The sequence below is a fragment of the Lepidochelys kempii genome, chromosome 2 (genome assembly GCF_965140265.1).
Source record: "Lepidochelys kempii isolate rLepKem1 chromosome 2, rLepKem1.hap2, whole genome shotgun sequence".
NCBI classification, from domain to species: Eukaryota; Metazoa; Chordata; order Testudines; family Cheloniidae; genus Lepidochelys; species Lepidochelys kempii.
Genome location: NC_133257.1, coordinates 159,240,936 through 159,262,734, shown reverse-complemented (window position 1 = coordinate 159,262,734; position 21,799 = coordinate 159,240,936). Strand labels below are relative to the sequence as shown.

The 21,799-nt window shown below is 39.2% G+C and overlaps 1 protein-coding gene across 21 annotated transcripts in view; it reads left to right on the top strand.

Annotated features, from left to right (window-relative positions):
- The window catches only part of LOC140907213 (poly(rC)-binding protein 3-like), a 713,049-nt gene that overhangs the window by 658,007 nt on the left and 33,243 nt on the right, over positions 1 to 21,799 (top strand). For 19 of the 21 annotated variants that reach the window (XM_073332635.1, XM_073332633.1, XM_073332634.1 and 16 more), the window contains 6 exons: positions 5,126 to 5,257; positions 8,718 to 8,846; positions 11,644 to 11,787; positions 17,406 to 17,447; positions 17,921 to 17,996; positions 19,852 to 19,904. In XM_073332635.1, the coding sequence (XP_073188736.1) occupies positions 5,126 to 5,257; positions 8,718 to 8,846; positions 11,644 to 11,787; positions 17,406 to 17,447; positions 17,921 to 17,996; positions 19,852 to 19,904 (576 nt within the window). The remainder of the gene's footprint in view (positions 1 to 5,125; positions 5,258 to 8,717; positions 8,847 to 11,643; positions 11,788 to 17,405; positions 17,448 to 17,920; positions 17,997 to 19,851; positions 19,905 to 21,799) is intronic. The other 2 variants (XM_073332636.1, XM_073332629.1) reach the window with 1 other exon arrangement.

The following is a 21,799-nucleotide window of genomic DNA, read 5'->3' as shown; positions in this document are numbered from 1 at the left end:
AGCAAATAATCAAAACATATAATAATCAACATAAAACATAAACTAATCAAAACCTAGTGTAAGGAAGCCAGGCCTAAAAGAGATTTTTCTGCACTGGTATTGTTTCCTGCCTTTTACCAAAAAGCTTTAACAATCTCTCAGGGCAACAGGCATGTTATTTTCTAGCAGGTTGCTAATGAATTCATATGCTTGCTAGACAAGCCCAGTTTGGATCACCCTGATGATTAAAATAGGCACTTTTATCTAGAGGGAAACCAGGCCTATGAAAAATGGCAAAACTCAACATCGATTGTAGACGTTGCAGCTGGCAAAGACATCTTAGATCACCAAATCTGTCTTCCCTTGCAAATGCATGGGATTATCTCCTGCTATAGTAATTAGCAGGTAGAGCTCCGTGCATAATGCCGAGAAACATTCCCAAAATGTGTTTGAAAAATGTTGTGAAAATCCATATTTATTTGCAAATATTCACAAAATACTTGCTCGGCTGCATTAGATGGGTAAAAATGGGGGGGGGGAGGAAGAGTTAATCAGATAATTATCTGATCAGCTTTCGTATCAAGTATGAAACCAATACTACACAGATACTAAATTGTCATAGACCAGCTGAGGATCTGCCCAATAGTCTCATGGCTGTTTGCTGAGCACTGAGCTAGAATGGTTCTACGTATGGCAGATTTACTGCACAGCTAGCCAGGGTGTGAATCTACCATGCAGCAGCTTGCCCTGCAGTAATGTTGCACATGGGCACCACATGACTTGGAATGCAGCTTAGCGTGCAATATGCCAGCCACGCTCTGAGACTTTCAGTGTGCTGTGGCAGTGTCCCTGTGGGACGGTACTGCACAGCAAGCTGGTGCTATAGATTCATATCCTGGCTTGCCATGCAGTAGCCCTTACTCTCAGACACTTTGCTGGCTACTGATGGGAGGGATGCTTCAGTGGTTAGGCAGGTAACCTGGTATTTAGGAGATCCAGGTAGAGGTGCCGACTTTGTGATTTGCGGGGGGGGTGCTTGACCCCCGCTCCGCCCCAGACCCCACCCCCGCTCCACCCCTTCCCCCAAGCACCCACCCCGTCTCTTCCCGGCCCAATCAACCCCCTCCCTCAAGCGCGCCCTGCCCCCGCTCCTCCCCCTCCATCCCAGCGCCTCCTGCACCCCGCTGAACAGCTGATTGCGGTGGGGGGAAGAGCTGATCATGGGGCTGAGGTGCTGAGCACCCACTATTTTATTTCCAGCCCCGGAGCACCCACGGAGTCGGCACCTATGGATCCAGGTACAATTCCCTGTTCTGCCATAGACTTCCTGTACAACTGGGGCAAGTCACGTAGTGTGTCTGTGCCTTAGTTCCCCATCTGTAAAATGGGGATGATAGCACTTCCTGCCCCCCCAGGGGCATTGTGAAGGTAAATATATTACGGATTGTGGGGTCCTCAAATACTACAATACTATAACACTAAAACTTCAGTTAGCTGACTGGGGAGTCAGGGGGGCTCGCCACACTTCCATAGCTCTTTTGGGCCAGATTCTGCATAGGTGGGAGGCCTCCTCAGCAGAGGCACTACAGTTCCCCCCGTTTCCTCCCTTTCCCCCTCCCCACAACACCAGACATGAGCTGAGACTAGGCAGCCGGGAAGCTGGCTCTGCCCGTCAGTGTGCCAGGCATCGCGGTCACAATCAGCTTCCAAGGCTGCTCCTGGCCCAGCACAGCTATGTACTGCCTCATATACAAATCTGTTGGCAAAGCCCCACTTGGCTCCTAATGAACGTTAGCTGTGTAGGAAAGATAGGGATGCGCACATATTTTTGTTACATCAACAGGAACATTTTATCACGGCTGTCTAGTTTTAAAACTCACTTTCCAAAACCTAAACAGAATGAAAACATTGCATGTAGCTGCCCAATATTGTCTATTAACAGAGCAACTTGGAAATATCGCTAAATGTTGGCTGAATTTTTTTCCATATGCTAAGAAAATATTTTACTCGCTGCAGAATAAAGCAATCACAGGTCTACATTACTGTATAGAACAGAATAGAAGCCAAGTATTCATTTGCCAGCATTTCTTTAATGAAGTTGTTATAAAACTAATCCACTCTAAACCACTCATGAATATGGCATTATAATTTAATGTTAGAAATTTTCTTTTTATGGCTACATGTAAATTAAGTGGTGACTTTCTAAGAATGCTTAGAACAAAATATATTACTACACAAAGAATAGCTCCCAAAGTTCACCATAATAATGCAAAGTTATGGAGTAAAGTACTTAAAACTTAGGCCCTGATTCTGCAAGCGCTTACATGAATGCTTAATTTTATTCATGGGAGCAGTCTTCTTGGCCAGCAGTGCTGCTCATGTGCATAAATTAAGCACAGGTGTGTTTGTAGGACCAAGGTCTTGGGGGGAAATGATCAAAATAAGGATCGGTGTTTAAAAAAAGAAAAAGTGGAATGAAGAGTTAGAATTGTGAATACAAAATGTTGTTACTTTAAAATCTGACCTTGTCAATTTGTACTTTATATACCTGAGACAACCGGGAAAATAAAGTATATAAGGAATTTATTGGTGGCACAGATAGCATCACCTATATTTAATGTTGTCTGACACTTTCCATTATAACATCCTGTTTTCAGTTGCTTATTACTCTGCCAAACTTAAACAATGTAGACTGAAATTTTCCAGCTGGGTGTCTGCCTAAGACTGCATTTTTCTGAGGAAGTTTCATCTAAGTTTAGCAACTAAATTTGGTGAAGATTCCATCTGCACTGAGCATGCTTTATCCACACAAAGTGATTGCTCATGTTCCAGTCCCGGATTGATTAGGAATTTCCTGCACTTGTTGCTCCTGGCTGCGAGGTGCTGCTGCAGTTCCAGGCATCAGGAGTGAGAGGAATTCCACACATAGTCTTCCATGTTTTTTTCCCCAGGATGCAAGGAAATATTCAATCTTGGAAAGACGTGATATGTTGTTGTTTATAGAGCCAGACTGGCTGCCAATGAGCCAGGCAGATAACATGGCAAGAAACCAGGAAAATTTTGAAACCTGCCTGAACCATGAGAACCCTGCCTGATGTCCACTGGAATATTGTTGAAACTGACATATTCCTGCAGATTGTTGACAAATTGACATTTTCCCATGGAAAAAAATGTTCGCTTGGAAATTTTCTGACCTGCTCTAACCAGGAGCCAGTAATTCCTGAGTGCTGGCCCTTTTCTGACATCCTTGTGGCTTTGGGCATCTCTATGCTCCTCTCTTTGCAGTTTTTCCTTTTTTAAAAAACGGTGAGGTTAATACACAGAGCGGGTGCTGTGGCCATAAATTAATTGTTTATGAAGTTTGAAGTTGCTGAATATTATTAATGTATTAGTCCCAGATCAAATGGTAGAAATTGCTTATTCAAAATGTGAGAGAGCTTGGCAATCTTTTGTGACATAGGGCTTGCCTGTCTTTGAAGTGAAAGGCATGTTATATATCTGTGGCATACCACCAGCTAACAGCAACTTGGCAAAATTTGATGGCATCCCACTAAAAACCTAGTTGTGGCTTGCATTTGTACAGCACCTTACACGATGGGGTCGTGGTCCATGTCTAGGCTCCTAGACACTGTGGTAATACAAATTTGTATTCATGTACAAAAGAATATGTATATATATTACACTGTATGTGTTTCAGATGCATGCATGCCACAACTTGCTGTAACCTGTATTGCTTTGTTTTGGATTGTAACCTCTTGCTGACAGTAAATATGACATGATGCAGCGTCAATGAGGGAAATCGCCTAAGAATTAACCTGTGGCAGGCAGCCATGCCTCATTGTGCTGGGAGTCTGTCAGCTTTTTTTAAGCAAAACAGGGTCAGGCTGGGCCAACACTTAGATGGAAAACCTCTAATGTAAGAAATACCAAAGTACTCCTGGTCATTAGGATAGCACTTTTCATTACTGTACTAACGTACCAACATAGCATCAGGCAGCACTGTACTCCTTGAGGTCCTCTCTTTTGCGTGAGAGGTGGAACCAAGGTCCTGATCGCTCATGGTCATTAAAGATCTCATGGCATTTTCATGAGATTAGAAGTGTCAATCCTGATGGTTTGGGACAAATTATATTTTGGGTAATTACAGTAACTCTGTCAACCTAAATTCTCCCTCAATTAGTTACGATATTTTCCTTTCCTCTAGGTCCTAAGCTCCTGTGTGCTGTTAAACAGCTGCTGTACTCCATCTCAGAGATGGGCAAAGTTACCTTAACCTATGTCAAAGCGCTGGTGTGCCTTAATTAGTTAATGTTGACAAAAGTATGTTGCAATGCTCTTATGAAAGATGCTATAGAATTGCACGGTAGTGTTTGTGGCTTTTTATTTCCAACGACATCTAGGATTCTGGAATGCTCTCAGCTGTAGCACATTCTATAGTGGGAAGATAAGCATTATAATTTCATTTGTAATAAAAATATTACATCAGGGGATTCCGTTTTGTGCTTGCAAAGGAGAATTTGAATAAGCAAAGCACATTTAACACAAATCTGAGGCTAGCAACCGGCAGAACTCTAAAATGCTCACTGAAGGGTACAGTAGAATCTCACTGATCAGATGAGATGAGATGAACAGGTGGTTGCTGCTGTGTATGCAATTCCCACAGCCATATCTGCATACTTGGATTACATAGCTATGACACAAAAGAGTTTAGGAAAAGTTAAGCAGTGTTGAGAATGCTTTGAGATCTGCAGGAAAATTAAATATGGGAAACTTCAAAATATTTATCAAAATAATAGTCCTTGCTCTCCCATGTCTGTTGACTAATGTTGTTTATTGTTTCTCCGTTGTTTCCTTTGTATTAAAAGTGCTAACAAATATAATGTGATTTGTTAGCTGATCAGAGACTGTCTTTGTGCCTACATATTTCAGCACTTGGAATCAACAGTTCCATTGCCATGATGTCATCATGCAGTTCATGCTTCCGGGGTGCCACCAGCAGAGCTGGCTGCTTTATGTGCTACAAAAACATGATTAGCTTCCATTTTACCAATTCTCCGAGAACAGCTTGAGTATTTACTTTGATCCTCTTAAGTGCTAAGAGGAATGACAAATCCTCAACTAATTCTTACTGACATTGTTATTACAGGACATAAATGCTTCAATGACAAACAGCACGGTGACAAGCAAACCACCTGTGACACTGCGACTTGTAGTCCCTGCAAGTCAGTGTGGATCCCTTATAGGAAAAGGGGGTTCCAAAATCAAAGAAATCAGGGAGGTAAGTTCTAGGATTCCAACAGGGGATGCTAGGTAACTTTATGTAGCTAAATGTCCTAATATGTCCATTTAAAGAGTATGGCTTACAGCATCCTGCCACCATAGCTGGTTCATTGCATTAATGTAAATATTTTGTGAATGGAATGCTAAGCTAAATCAGCTGTGAAAGGTGTCAAAAACATCTGTAGACTCATGAAATCTGAGCATCTACAGTGGCATAACCAGTTTTAGAAGCAATTTGTCTTTCCATGTCGCAACCCTTCAGAAAGTAACTCCGACCTTCAAGATCTTTAGTGCACAGCTGGCATTCGGATACACATTTGAGAAGAGGAAAAAGCAAGATGCCACGTAGCAAAGGAACAGTTTAACACAGAATTGTTTCTTCAACTTTTAAAAAAATCCATAAATACCTCAAATAATCTAGGGCTTAAGTACTGCTAAGCCTTTTCTAATCTGAGCGTTTCAAATTACAGCCTCTGTAGCCAGAAAAAGCCAAGTAATTTAAAGGGACACTGTCCAAGTTAGTAGGCATAATATTTAACTTACCTTGATTTGTCAAATTGGTTTTCTAACTGTATTCCATACTCCCTTTACTCCCCATCCTGCCTCCAATATTATGGCTTCACAGGTGGCCTAATTTCACATATACTGATCCTGAGAAACTCATATAGAATTTTTTAATCCAAGCTATTTCTTAGGACATCCACTCCACCCCAAAATCCACTGAGGCCATAACCTCTCTGAAGCAGCTCTGTAACAGAGGGTCTGTGGGTTTTATTGTTGTTTTGCTTTTGTTTTGAGACCTCTCCTGGACTTTGCTTTTGGAGCTGCAGGCAGTTGGGGGGGCATGGAACTATGTGAAGAGAAACTCCGCAAGAAGATCCTCATGGAAATATGTTCCCCCTTGCAGCCTCCAACCCTCCTCTGGGTTTTAGTGGGAGGAGGAGTGATCTGGCATTAAGTGTGTGGGCTCAGAAATTAATAATTATAGCAAAAAATGTTATTGATAACTATATCTTATGATCTATCCATGATGAGAAGTGCTTCTTAACTTCTTAACATTCAGACTGCAGAGCTAAGCCAAATGGGTACAAGTTTATATTTATTTGTTTGTTTGATTAGATAGATTTCAGCCACAATAAAAAATGCCCATACAAAAGGTACTAAGCACCTGAACAATTGATTAAATCTACAGCAACATAATAATGACCACTCAGCAACATTAAGTACTCATGTACAGGAAATACATCACATAATCATGTCTAGATAACAGATACATTTGAGTTTTCCTTTCGATTAAATCTTATCAGATAGACAGTGTTTGGATTACTTTTTAATATTAAATTTACAATGCCAATTACCAATTTTCCTCTAGTCACAAACTGCCAAGATATTTTTAGATCAATTACCAATTTTATAAACCTAATACATCAACAAAATGTATGCTATCGTGACAAAACTTTTGCAGAATTTTTTGAAAGTCAGTCAAACAATTAATAATCAGATATATTCTAGGGGTATTTTGTACCTACTTTTGAACAGAACTTTTTGAAAAATGGCATGTTCATCCTATGGAAAATTCCAATGTTTCAATGTTTGTTTTTGTCCTGAAATGGGGACAAAGTGTAGAAATATGCAATATTTTCACAAAAGGAAAGGTTCAAAAAAATTCAGTTTGGAAATATTGAACCAAAAACATTTGACATTTTTGATCAAAATGTTGAGTTGAAATTAAATGTTTTGTTTTGTTTTGCATTTTCCTGTCAAAAAAATTCATTGAAATTTCTTTTTTATGAAAGGTTTAGATGAAATCACATAGTTGGCAAATGTCTTTGATTGAAAAGTTGTGACCAGCTCTAGTTCTGAATATGTTTATTTAGATTAGTGTAACAATAAGTAGGGAAGTGGTCAAAAGTAGAAAGAGCAGTCAGGTGCCCAAATCCCTTGGCTGTCCCCTGAATTCCTTCATTTGTTACCAAATTTGATTATTGCCCAAATTGTGCAACCACAGTTGATTCTGGGGGTGATTCTTATTTCTGGGGGAAATTCAACACTTTTGGCCCCCTATTGTAAGGTATTAGGTCAAAAGAACAGTGTGAACTAACTCCCTCTCCCTTTCTGTAAACCTAAAGATAATGGCAAAGTTTTGCTCTCAGTTTCACACATGCCATCCCACTATAGGCAAAGAGTTGTAAAGATTAGCAATTTGAGTGATTGAATGGCACAGCTGTAACTGAGACGCAGTATTTGACCCAGAGTATTTTGTACAAGGCCTGCTGGTACTCTGAAAACTCTGATGCATTCTAATCTCATCATCACGCAACACATTGAGCAGCAGCAGTATGACAGATGTTCTTTTATACTCAATTCTGTACCCAGCAGCAACATGTTGTCTGCCTCAGTATTTTCAAGACCTGATTTTAAAAAAAAGAAGAGGCACAATGACATGAAAGATTGATCAAATTATGGTGACATTCCAAAGCATATTAGAGAGACCCATAATGGATATTCTGAGTTTAAACAGCACTAGTGAACAGAAGATGTAATCAGTAATTTAATCCGTCTCTGGAAAAAGAGTAAGATGTGTTGTGTATGGCCAACAGCAAACTAAATTAACTCCTTACTGACTGACACAAAATCAATGCAAGGCAAAAACATTTGTATCCACAAGTCAGAAATAGATTGTGTGTATAATGTATGAAAATACTAATTCAATAGAAATAGTTTTTGTTATTTTTTTCCCATCAATTGAAAAAGGCTTACAAGATTTTTGCTGGGTTATACCAAGAATGATTTTGGCCTCAAGTCTTTTTTTTTTTTTTTTTTTTTTTTAACTAAGAACCATTACTGTCAAGATTAAGGAGGGGAAAAAACCACTGGCTCATTACATGGTTAGGTTCATTAGTGAACTAGAAACTGATGATGTGCATATGTTTAATCAACACTAATAATAATTTAGAAGTGCACCTGTATTGCTCTGCATCACTGAGATATTCCAGAGTATAAAGCAACCCCAATTTTCATTCAGTAAAATGACCGCAGTCATCAGTTCGTTAAGGAATCACCCATCCATGATTGGAATTCATTTGGGAGGCTGAAGCTCTTCAGACAGTTATTTTTTTAATGATCATCTTAATGATTGTGAAAGTCCTTAGTGGAAAAATCCACTGTATCTGCAGTACTCTCTGTTTCAGGAAGATGGGAGACTTCCCAATGTATTCATTTAACAACCATTGATAACTACACTTTCTACCATTGAGAATGCTTGCAAACTTGACTTCCGTATGCAAATCTACACTCGGCAGTTTTATATATATACAGCATAAAGCTAGCAGAGAACAGGCACGTTTTAGATATCTCTGTGCTTTATCAGATTATTTGTTATTGGTGAATAAATGGCTTCTAATGTGCAGCTGTATTTTGACAACACTAATGTTTGTTTCGTTTGTTTTTTTCTTAAGTCCACAGGGGCCCAGGTACAAGTAGCAGGGGATATGTTGCCAAATTCAACAGAACGTGCTGTAACTATATCGGGCACTCCGGATGCCATTATTCAGTGTGTAAAACAAATCTGTGTGGTCATGCTAGAGGTAAGAGAGCACTTAAAAACGTTGAGGTTCATACTGATAATGTTCAGAAATTATATTAATTTCCTCCAAATCCCCCCACTCTCTCTCAAGCCCTGATCCTATAAGAAGCTGATCTCCCCCAACTCCCAGTGATTTCAAGACTAGTTGTCAACGCTTCTGGTTTTAGACTGCACAGTGCCTCACTGATCAAACCATTAGAGCAGGATCTACTTACCATGAATACAACCCTTCGACACTGATTGTCATTAAAAAGTCAACAGCTAGTGGAAAACCACAAGTCCCACCCCAAATCAGGATAAAAAGTAGAAACCTCAGTATTTTCCATGAAACAGAATACCCTGTAACACTTCATGCTGACATTATTGAAATATTTGGTTTTGATATGGTTGAAACATTTCAATAAGGTCATCGTTTTGTTTCTATAATGTCAAAATGTTTCATTTTTAATTTGTCGCTTTGATTATATTATATTGCTATCATCTGCTTTTTTAATATAGTATAATATAACTTTATCAAAACAAAATGTTCTGGCCTTATTGAAGCCAAATGCATCAATAAGGTCTAAATGAAATATTTTAACCTCACCAAAATGAAACGTTTTAATAATTTATTGTTGAAAATGTTGACAAAATTAATACATTTCCTCCAAAACATTTCAATGTTGTTGAATTGACATTTTCCAGTGGAAAAACATTCTGTCAAAAAAAATGTTCCATTACTTCTAATCCAGTGGTTCTCAAAACCAGTGTGCCACTTGTTCAGGGAAAGCCCCTGAGGGCCGGACCAGTTTGTTTACCTGCCGCGTCCGCAGGTTCAGCCGATTGCAGCTCCCACTGGCCGCCATTCGCCACTCCAGGCCAATGGGGGCTGCGGGAATGGCAGCAAGCATGTCCCTTGGCCCACGCCGTTTCCCGCAGCCCCCATTGGCCTGGAGCGGCGAACCGCAGCCAGTGAAAGCCGCAATCGGCCGAACCTGCGGACGTGGCAGGTAAACAAACCGGTCCGGCCCGCCAGGGGCTTTCCCTGAACAAGCGGCGGACCAGCTTTGAGAACCACTGATCTAGTCAAAAATTACCACGCTATGATGCCTGACATCCAACAGTTATTCTTTATTCTAAATATAGTAGGATGTGTGGCATCTCTGATACTACAATCTGATCACTCTTGTCTGGTTAGTAGCAACCACTCCACATCAAAAGAGAATGCAACCTAATAAATATCAATGTTATAAACTATTATTATTGTAAGGACCAAAGTTTGTCTTGCAGATAAGGGGCTCTTGCTTCAGTTGGCATTAGATATGCATAAAAATGTAGCAAAACAGAAAGACCAAAACTGGTTTTCAGTATTTTCTATTAGCCACAGAGAGCTTGGCATGACTTTGTGAAGAATTGATAAACTGTTGGAATATAAAAAATCCATTTCTCTGTGTGTAGAATTTAGAATATAATTTAAAGGGCGTGATTTTGAAAAGGGCTTAATTCTGTCCTTTCACTTCCCATTTTGTTCTCACAGCTTTGCAGATGCAAATAACTGCAGGAACAATTTTGCATCTCCCATTACTGGCATGTAGTCATTTAACTACCTGCTTTGTGGATGCAGGCAGTAGTCTGATGTCTAAATTATATTAATTACACCCATAGTTATTTGAAGAGACAAACCGGGGCCAGAGAGTCGTTTTCTGCCTATAGAGCCATTTTCTTTGAGATAAACAGTTCTGAAAGTATAGAAAACAGAACTTGTTTAATTTTAGAGATAATAAACTAGAGACAGCAAATTACCAGTTTGAAGCCTTAGAGAAGACAATGATGTAACTGCATTTTGCTTCTTCAAACATTAAAGCGTACATAAAATAAATGTGTTTAATTTGTTCAATGTATTTAATTTGGCAAGGGTCACTGCTTTATTAAAATCAAATAGCCAATAATAGAGAATTAGGATGTGGAAATGTTATTTAGTGGTGGTGGTGGTTGATTGCAGTAGTGCCTAGAGGTCAGGACTCCATTGTGCCAGACACTATGCAGATAATTTGAAGCCTGTTTTACAGGATTGTTCCCAGGGCCATTTTGTCTGTCTTAGTCTCTATAAAGAAATATTCATGCTTGGTCAAGTATTTACTGATCACATTTTTATCTACTGACTCTCAGAACAATTTTCTTCTTCTGTTACTTGGAGAGGACCCATCTTACTCCCATTGAAGGCAGTGAAAATAGGCCTACACTAGTCATGACTTTCCTCTACACTTCTCACTCTGAGTTCAGTGGAATGCAGGATCTGGCCCATTTAATTATCCCCCGAGTTCAATGAGCGTGGTGACTATAGCACAGACTGAAAATTCTTATTTCACTTTTATACTGGGACACTTGGCTGTGTGACAGCGCACAAAGGGTTATCAACTGAATGTATTGTTCTCTTTTAACAGGTTTGGGCAAAGAGAGAACGCTGGGGAGAGTCTCCCAAAAGATTGGCAAGTTTCAAAATTGGCACCTAACTTCCTTAGATCTCATGAAAAGCTAAATTCATTCCCAGGCCCCTTGAATCTTTACCAAATTATTGTGGAAACAAAAACAAACCTGTCTGCATTTTTCTTTTGCCTACGTAATAAGGACCTTAGCCCATACCCCTGAAGTGAGTGTGAATTTTGCCACTGAATTCAATGGGAGCACGATCTGGGCTCTTGCGAGAATATGCTGGTGAATGGGGCAGAGGCATGTAATTGCTGTGTGAGGTGAACAAAGTAAAAAATGATTTTATTTGAGCTACTTAATTCCACATCTTGATATGTTTTTGCTTTCAGTCCCCACCCAAAGGTGCCACCATTCCCTACCGTCCCAAACCTGCCTCTGCACCTATCATTTTTGCAGGTGGCCAGGTAAGAGCAGACACCATTTTGGCTTCAGCTGGAAACCACACCGTCTTGGCCCAACCTCAGCCAGCGCCTGTTAGTTTTCACCTTTTATACTTTTTTGCCTGGTATAGTATGAATGTGTTTTATCCAGTGTGGATTGTTATTGCTTGCAGAAAAGGAGAACACTGTGTTATAAACTTAAAATGAAAACAAGTCAAGGGCTTCTTTTAACTTGTCTTCTGTATTGTTATTGAATAAACCTCTGATACTTGTACCCTATTCATTTCAGTGATGTCCCTGACACTGGGTTGTTTTGTTTTGTTTTTTCTCTCTGTCTCTTCCAGTAAATGCAACATCATAGTTGATGTTGCCAGGAACTTGTCACCTACCATGAGTAGCTGCATCAGGGATATTCTGCTTGCTACCTGACAACACATTAGAGAAGTGGTTCTCAAACTTTTTTTTTTCATGGGCCACTTGAAAATTGCTGAGAGTCTCGCCGGACCACTTAATGATCTTTCCAAATGTTGTTTGTACCATTAGCTAACTACTGTAAAGCACTTTGGATAAAAGCACTATTTAAAAAAAAAACCTTATTAATAATTAACATTTTTGGTTCTACAAATAAAAGCACACAACTCATATTTTAATATCAGTAATGTTACCTTTCTAATGCGATGGCTGTGTCCTCTCTCCCCCACTGTGGCAGCCTCCAAACTGGGGCTGGGAAAGAGGGGGATCTGTCCCCCACCACAGCAGCCCCGGAGCTGGGGCTGGGAAGGAGGGCCGTCTCTCCCTGGCAGCCGCAGCCCGGGAGCTGGGGAAAGTCGCCTCTTTCTCTGGCCACCGTAGCCCGGCAGGTTTCAAATTCCTCCCTCCCCCTCTTCTCGCCCCACTGCCCCTCCCACCTAGCCCCTATTTCCCCCCCCCCCCCCCCAGGCCAACACCTCACCTTACATGTGTGTCTTCTCCAGGGTCCAGGCACCTAATTAGTGGAGCCACCCCTGCGCAGCTCCACTAATTAGGTGGGTGGCCCTTCATTCTGTTGTGTGCGGCCACCCAGGCGCGCACCTTAGGGGGAACTAGCTGCGGACCACCTGAATGGAGCTCACGAACCACTGGTGGTCCACGAACCCCAGTTTGAGAACCTCTGAAATAGAGTATAACTCTGTAATCTTCTACAATAGAAAGGAACAAAAATAAGACAACTGGTATTTTGTCAAGATTTAAAATTAGGTTCTGCAGTAAGGAGGTCATTTGTTCTGTTGTAAAGAGACTGGTATCCAAAATCAGAAATGCTTTAATGGAACAAACCTTTGTATTATTTTTTTAAGTTGCGGTTTCATCAATTTTATAAAGTAATATAACTAAGTTACCATATTGATCAGCTTTCACCATGTGATCACAGAGTACAGAGCTTCTGCTGAAGAAATGCTCTTCTAGTTTTCAAGGTTTCATAATTTTAATATTCCATAGGGCCCAGTCATGACTTCCTGGGTAAAATATGCACACAAGAAGTATTATATGCTGTATTATTTTTACTATTATTTCTTACGGTGGTGCCTATGGCCCAACCAAGAATGGGGCCCCTTTGTGGTAGGCATAGTAACAGAGCAGTAGACCATCTCTGTCCTGACGAGGTTCCGCCTGTTCTGCACAGCCTGATTTATACCATATCCAAAGCTTTGTTGTTGTTTGCTTTTTTACATGGTGGAGGTTTGGCTGTTCCCCCCACATCTTGCTGCCCCTTCAAGCCATATGACCATGGTTCCCACCCACTTTCAGCCCTTCTGTGGTGTTTCCATACAATGTATCTTGTTCTTCCCTTTGGATATTGCCTTGAAATAGGCATACTAACCTGGTGCTTCATTGCAGCTTGCCCTATCATCATCTAATGTGGAGAAAGGCAGCTGTTGATAAACTGGCATCCCAACAATACACACAGCCAGTGGACTATCTAGACGTGCCACTGATATGATGTGTGAGCTGTTGTGCCAACAGTTCACCTAGAACACCATTTCTCCACGATCGCTTATGTTATGGCCAAATGAGAGGCCTTCCCCTGACTGTTTTCAGAGTGATGTCCTAGAGTGTCAAGTCACCCCCTCGCTTGGAACTATATGAGAACAGATGGCATCTGTAGCTGCCATAGCACCCATTTGGAGCACCTCGGGGTTCTGTAGAGCTGCTGGTTCATAGGAAGGCTACATCTCATAAGTGCATCAAAGAGCAGGTCAGGCCATTATGGATTAAAAGTTTTTCCAACATTATTATTCGATAACGCTAACTAGCCACTTTACAAAAATTTTAATATCCTTTATATTGACTCTCCAGTTACGGTCATGGTTGGCAGAAGTATTTTATGGTAAATTTTGAGAAAAAAAAAAAAAACCTAACTCAATATTAATTCCTCCTATCCAGGTCTGCTGCTCTTACTTTGACTAGTATTCTTCAGAGTAAGATGCCTACTTTCTTAATTGATAGAATTGAAATTATTTTTCCAGAATTTGATCTCAGCTGACTGTGAAAGTTCACAGAGTAAGTTACGCCAGACAACATATATTTTAAGTTTATAGTGTGGTGTTCTCCTTTAAAGCAGATGTATATATATTCAGTGATGCACAGTAGCAGTGCTGTAAATGGTGTTGCCATCAAAGATTGTCTCAGTGCATAACAAATTACTCAAATAAAAGAATACTAAAAGTAGGCACTAGAATGCTCTCAACAGTTGGAATAAGAATTTGAAATTCTGTCTTATCATATAGTGTAACAGATTGCTGGATTCTAATCATCTTTAGTTTTATAAATCACAAAGAAAACAGCTGGGTGTTCTATATTTTTATTCACATGGCCTAATTCAATCAAGAAAAAAGTAGCTGATTCCGATATTTTGTGTGCACCTTTGAACCTGTAGTCTCTTCCTTATTAGGCAAATTCTTCAGTACCTTAGAAAATGGTAGTGGTGGGCTTGGGAGATAGCAAGGAAAGGATTTCTCATGGATTTTATTTCTAGTGTCAAAATATAGTATATGCATTATGTTTTTGATAGTGTAATAAGAAATCCTGATTACAAATTAATATTGAAAACAAAATAAAATGGTATCAGCAGTGAAGAGATGCTGGATGGGGTCACTCTCCCGTCCTGTAGGATCAGTTTCAGTTCTAAATTATTCCATGGTTAAGCTGAAAGATTTGGGGGTTTGTTTGTTTCTTAACTATACTCTGCATATCAAGCTACCCTGGAAAAATCAAACACCTACTATTATTTGACGAGATGGGATTTTGCATGGGTTTTGCTGCTTTAAACATTTTTTTAATCCTCTCTGTCCTTTTCTCAGTATGGTATTAAGTAGCAGAACGGAAAGGAAGGTGAACACAGTGCTGCCTTTCTCTTAGCTCTTAAATGAAATCCAGCATATGCAGTTGGGTTTTTTTGTTTCTTTAAACAATCTGAAAGCACCACCCATGTCTGAAAGAAACAAGGTTTCGTCCCATTTGTCTATCCATATTTTTTGTACATTACCCTATCCCAAAAATGCACACTTCCAGCATTGTCTCTTCAGGGACAGACTTTGCCCTGACTTACCCTTCATTCAATCTCAGTTGCGTCACAGGCTGTAAATCAGGGCAAATTTTAGACCCAGGGGACCAACCATTCCCGCTTTCATTGAAGTCAGTGGCAAAATTTCCATTGACTTTATTGGGAACAGGATCCCACCCCCTGGTTTGTAGATTAAAGCCACCATTTCCTCTTTCCATGCATTTGGTCAATTATTTTTATTTATTATTTCTGTTTCAGTAACTCCCAAAATGTGCTTGGCTTGTTCCAACAATGGAGAGGACACAGTCCTGCCCTGAAGCGTTTTACAATCTGAAGTGCAAAGGTGCTGGAACTAGGGGTGCTGGGGGTGCTGCCACATCCCCTGGCTTGAAGTGGTCTCCATCATGTGCAGGGTTTACAGTTTGGTTCCATGGCTCTCCGCCCCCTCACCGTAGAAATTGTTCCAGCGTCTCTGCTGAAGTGTGCTCTTTCTACTATATTTGAAATGGAGCTAGGCTCAGATTGAACACAGCTGAAGTAGGTCAAAGGTATAGTGAGGTGCTTTTCAGTCCAAATGATTTGCCCGCAGAATTAAACCCCAATCCAGCAGAATATTTAAGCACGATATCAAAGGGACTACTCTCATGCTTGAAGTTAAACACCTGCATTAGGCTCTGACCCAGCAAAACAATTAAGCACGTGCTCAACTTTAAGCATGTGCTTATGTCTATCCCTGTTCAGCAAAGCATTTAAACATATGCTGAGCTTTAAGCATGTCCTTAAATGACACTGCTCTTGGTGGAACTTAAGCATGTGCTTTTGTGTTTTTCTGGCTCAGGGCCTTAATTTACAATTGACCAAAGTGTTACAAACCTCCACATAACTGACTATGCACATGACTAGTCCCATTGTATTCAATAGCACTCGTGCGCATAAAGATACTCTCAGGCATAAGTATTTGTAGGATTGGGGCCCGACTTCATAAGTAACTTTAAAATAAAGGAAATGTTTCTGCTCAAGGAGAGAAGTGCTGGTGTACAAATTTCTAATAAGCAGCTGGAACGTTTAATTAAACTCCGTTAAATGAATTGTTCTATCATTTTCAGAAAATTCATTTCTTTCTCAGAGACCTTTTTGTCAAATAAGCATTTTGCAACCTAAGCTAATCAGCTCTCTTCCTGTTTATGATTCTGTTTGTACAAATAGTTATGCATTATAATCTGTCCTTCTGTTTTCCCTCCTGCCCAAGCACAAACACATTAAAATGTTTTGATGGGCTCTCCCTTTTGGAAAAGTCATGCAGAATGTAATAGACAATTACAACTTTCTGTATAGGTTGGTTTTTTTTAAACCGTCCTGTAGAATTTAATAGAGGCAGTGAGAGAGAGAAGGGGCTATTCTAATTACCGCCACTGGCATACACCAGGAGAGGATAGCCACGGCATCATGTATCTCCTCCCTTCCCTGACATGCCCCTTATGGCTGGCACAGGAGCTTCCTCCATCCAGTGCCAGCAGAATTCCATGCTGGCCATTTGCACTGCTTGAGCAGGGCAAAGGGCTGGGTTTCAGTTGAGAATCTGGATCTTTGTGTACAAGAAGAAAATTAATTTTGCTGTCTGTCCCCACGAATTGTTTCAAAACCCTTACGCCAGCCTTGTGCGGAGTGGTGTGAGAAAGATGGACAGGAATCAGTTACCTCAGGGATGGAGGAGGCTGAAAAAAACATGGTCTTGTAGGGCCACCTGAAGATAAGCACAAAGACATCTCCAAGCGAGTCCAGCAGCCAGTTCTGGCCCCACTCCTCTTCCACACAGACCCATGGCGTTAGACCCATGTGGTGGAAAGTGCTTGCTGCCCCTGGAGCACCCACTGTTCCTGGAGCACCCACTGTTCCTGGTGCACCCACTGTTCCTGGAGCACCCACTGTTGCAGTGCTCCTCGCAGCACCTCGCCCGTTGGGCTGCACCGGAAAGGCACAACAGAGCCCTTCCTGTACTGTGTGGCTGTCAAAGCAGCACAAGAAAACTAAGCTTCTCTTCGCATGTAACGAAATGTGATTTGCATTAGATCTGGAAAATAGCACAAGGTTCTCTCTAGCCTGATGAACGTGGAGTACTTATTGTCTAATTTGACTGATACGTATCTTTAATTTTGCTTGTCATTTTCAGGCGTTTACAATTCAGGGGCAGTATGCCATCCCTCATCCAGACGTGAGTCCAGCGCATGTAAATTACTCCCTTCTACTTTCTCTCTCTCTCTCTTATTTGTTCTGGGCAGCATTTACTTTCTACAGTTAAAATTCAGACATGCCTGTAGATGCCTGTACTTAACAGTGTACCATGTAGCCAAGTGTTAGCATTAGTGGATAACTTCTGTAATAATTGCTAGAAAGTACAATGCCCCAGATACAAATGACAGTTTTTTGTCTTTTATGCATGCTATGTACTTGAGTTTTTAATATGTAATTCTACAGAAAAGTAGTTAATATTAACAATAGCCATTACATGTAATAACAATAGAGACGTCATTTTAACCAGTTTTTCTATACAGTAGAATAGAATGAATGATTAAACCTTTATTTTAATTTTAATTAATCCAGTTTTAAAACATGTAAGATGGTTTTCTCTACTCTGAAATAATTCCATTTGATTGGTTAGTTCTAATTTCCCATCCTGCCCTGCAGTTGACCAAGCTTCACCAGTTGGCTATGCAGCATCCCCCCTTTACTCCCCTTGGGCAGACCACCCCTGGTTTCCCTGGTACGTACCCATGACCCCCTGGGGATGTCCTTCTTCTTAACAGCTTTGTTTTCCATGGTCATTACATCATTTTAATACTAAATGTGGGCAATGACCGATGATCCTTTTGTTTTCACACCTTAATCTTTGTTCTTTTTCCCTGTGGCTCTGTTAGTTTGTTTTTGTCATTACTAAATTCTTGTGCTTTGTTTGTTCCATTTATTTTAATACAATCTACTTAATTTGTGCCATCAGCTAAAGAGCCTGAGTTTCTTTGAGTTAGTCCTATGCAAAGTTATTATGCACCACATAGTATGTACCAGTTAGTATTACCTAAACTACTTGATAAAATTAATTTTGTTGGACCTCTGTTTTTGTATTGTGCAATGAAAAAATCCAAAGAGAAATTAAAATCAAAGAATGGAAAATGTATTTACAACATAATTACAGATTAATTAAAAATTTTAGAACGTACAATTGAGGGCCTAAACAAGCATCCCTTGTACACTAAAATTCCTTTTCACTTCCATTATGCTTGTTGTCATTGGAACAAATTCTGCTGTTCTTAATTGTGCAAAACTCCCAATGAAGGCAATGGAATTTTGCTCAATTAAGGTCATAATTGTTAAGGCCTGCCAGGTATATTTGTTTGTTTGGAAAAGAGGATTGAAATTAGATAAACTTTCTTGTTTCAGTAAATATTGGGCTTGGAATTCAAGATCTTCCCAAGACATGAATAAATATACACTGGTACATATTTTGTAGGGCAAGTAATAACATTTTTATCAAATACATCAAATTTTGTGAGAGACTGAATCATTTCATTATTTTAATTGTTTATATGATTTTTGGACTACAATATTCAGCAAATATACACAAAGTGTAAAATAAACATACACAATATGTAAACAAATTAATGTAAATATAATGAACATTTAGATAAGGTATTCTGAATAAAATTATTCCTTTTCCATCTTTGCTAGTTGTGGAAAAAATACATTTTAAAATATATCTTTATACCCAGAAAAATTGGAAAGGGAAGAAAGAAAAATGACACACACGATATAATTTGCTTCTACATGGTGTATCTGATAAAATATCAGCAAATAATATTAAATTACCTTTCCTGGCTTTATATTTTCCTTGTTTTTCTACTTGTCATTAACATGGTGCTCCTTAATCTTTTCCTTGTTATGTTTGTGATTTGTATGTTTCCATAACTATACTGAGTGTTAGAGCACTAATTGCATTTCTCCTAAGCATTTTCCTTTTGTCCACCCAATTTAAAAACAAATGTATGCAACTTACAGTATTTTGTACATTTCCCTTTAAAAAAAAAAGTTATTTCCAACATTTCTGCAACATCACTAATCCCATGTACAATTTAAGTTAACCTAGTTTATTTTCCCCATCTTCCTTTATTTTATCAGTTTTCTTTTCACATTTTACTTTTTGTTTACCTTAGATTTCCACTTTTTATTTTGTGTAATTCAGTGGTCCTGGTAGATAGATCAAAATTCAGACATCCATTCATTTTTGACAATTAATGTATATGGAACAAATTTCATAGTTATTTATAAGTGGAACTATCCACTTTCTAAAAACTTTTTATAGCATTGTAGACTCTGCTGTGACATTTGTTATTTTGGTGGGTTAAAGGTTAATTAAAATAAGAATAAATTAAAGTCAGTCCAACGCTCTTAATTTTTGCATCTCTTGCTTTCTTTTCTCTTTTGCTAGCAGTTCTGTAGTTTTCATTGCTACTCTTTTATCTTTTTTCCCCACATTTTCCTTCTTTTAAATATCATTTGTTGTGTCTTCTCTTTTTTTTCAAAACGATTGGCATAATGTGTTCCCCTCTGTCCCCTCAATATAGGATTGGATGCCACTACTCCAACCAGTTCCCATGAGCTTACTATTCCAAATGATGTAAGTGGACCAATAGTCACTCTCTCTCTCGGGCTGCTGTAGGTGGAATATTTCATTTTGTGTCAATTCATCAATTTGTTACTAAGATAAAGCTATGTCATTTAGACTATGCTATCAGAACTGTGTTACTAAGTATCAGAGTGCAGGGCAAAGTGGGGGGGATTACAATTTATGTTAGTGTCAGTACTCGAATGAGTTTTCTCTACTTAAGGAATTACTACATCTAGGAAGAGTTAGTAGAATAGTGGTATAAAAAAGAAGACAAGGTGAGACTGGATGGCTTAGTTGAATGACAAGGATACAGAGCATTTCACCTGTGGTCACCTGGTCCAGTAAGGCCAGGTTGGTTGTTACTGAAAGTGTAATCAATAGGGCTGTCAAGCGATTAAAAAAATTAATTGTGATTAATCGTGTGTTTTGAAAAAATAATCACGATTAATCATGCTGTTTTCCACATTTTCAAATATATTGATTTCAATTACAATACTGAATACAAAGTGTACAGTGCTCACTTTATATTTATTTTTATAATAAATATTTGCACTGTAAAAATAAAATAAATAGCATTTTTCAATTCACTTAATACAAGTACTGTAGTGCAATCTCATTGTCATGAAAGTTGGACTTACAAATGTAGAATTATGTACAAAAAAAACTGCATTCAAAAATAAAACAATGTAAAACTTTAGAACCTACAAGTCCACTCAGTCCTATTTCTTGTTCAGCCAATCGCTAAGAGAAACAAGTTTGTTTACATTTACAGGAGATAATGCTGCCCACTTCTTGTTTACAATGTCACCTGAAAGTGAGAACAGGCATTTGCATGGCACTGTTGTAGCCGGCGTTGCAAGATATTTACATGACAGATGCACTAACGATTCATATGTCCCTTCATGCTTCAACCACAATTCCAGAGGACATGCATCCAAGGTGGTGATGGATTCTGCTCGATAACAATCCAAAGCAGTGCAGACCAACGCATGTTCATTTTCATCATCTGAGTCAGATGCCACCAGAAGAAGGCTGATTTTCTTTTTTGGTGGTTCGTGTTTTGTAGTTTCCGCATCGAAGTGTTGCTCTTTTAAGACTTCTGAAAGTATGCTCCACAATCAGATTTTGGAAGGCACTTCAGATTCTTAAATCTTGAGTGCTGTAGCTGTCTTTAGAAATCTCACATTGGTACCTTCTTTATGTTTTGTCAAATCTGCATGAAAGTGTTCTTAAAATGAACAACATGCTGGGTCATCATCCAAGACTGCTAGAACAATATAAGGCAGAATGCAGGTAAAACACAGAGCAGGGGACATACAATTCTCCCCCAAGGAGTTCAGTCACAAATTTAATTAACACATTATTTTTTTAACGAGCATCATCAGCATGGAAGCATGTCCTCTGGAATTGTGGCCAAAGCATGAAGGGGCATACGAATGTTTTGCATATCTGGCACATAAATACCTTGTAATGCCGGCTACAAAAGTGACATGCAAATGGCTGTTCTCACTTTCAAGTGACATTGTAAATATGAAGCAGGCAGCAGTATCTCCTATTTCTCTTAGCAATTGGCTGGACAAGAAGCAGGACTGAGTGGACTTGTAGGCTCTAAAGTTTTACATTGTTTTATTTTTGAGTCTAGTTATATAACAAAAAAAATCTACATTTGTAAGTTGCACTTTCATGATAAAGAGATTGCACTATGGTACTTGTCCAAGGTGACTTGAAAAATACTGTTTATCATTTTTACAGTGCAAATATTTGTAATAAAAATAATATAAAGTGAGTACTGTACACTTTGTATTCTGTATTGTAATTGAAATCAATATATTTGAAAATGTAGAAAAAACGTCCAAAATATTTAATAAATTTGAACTGGTATTCTATTGTTTAACAGTGCGATT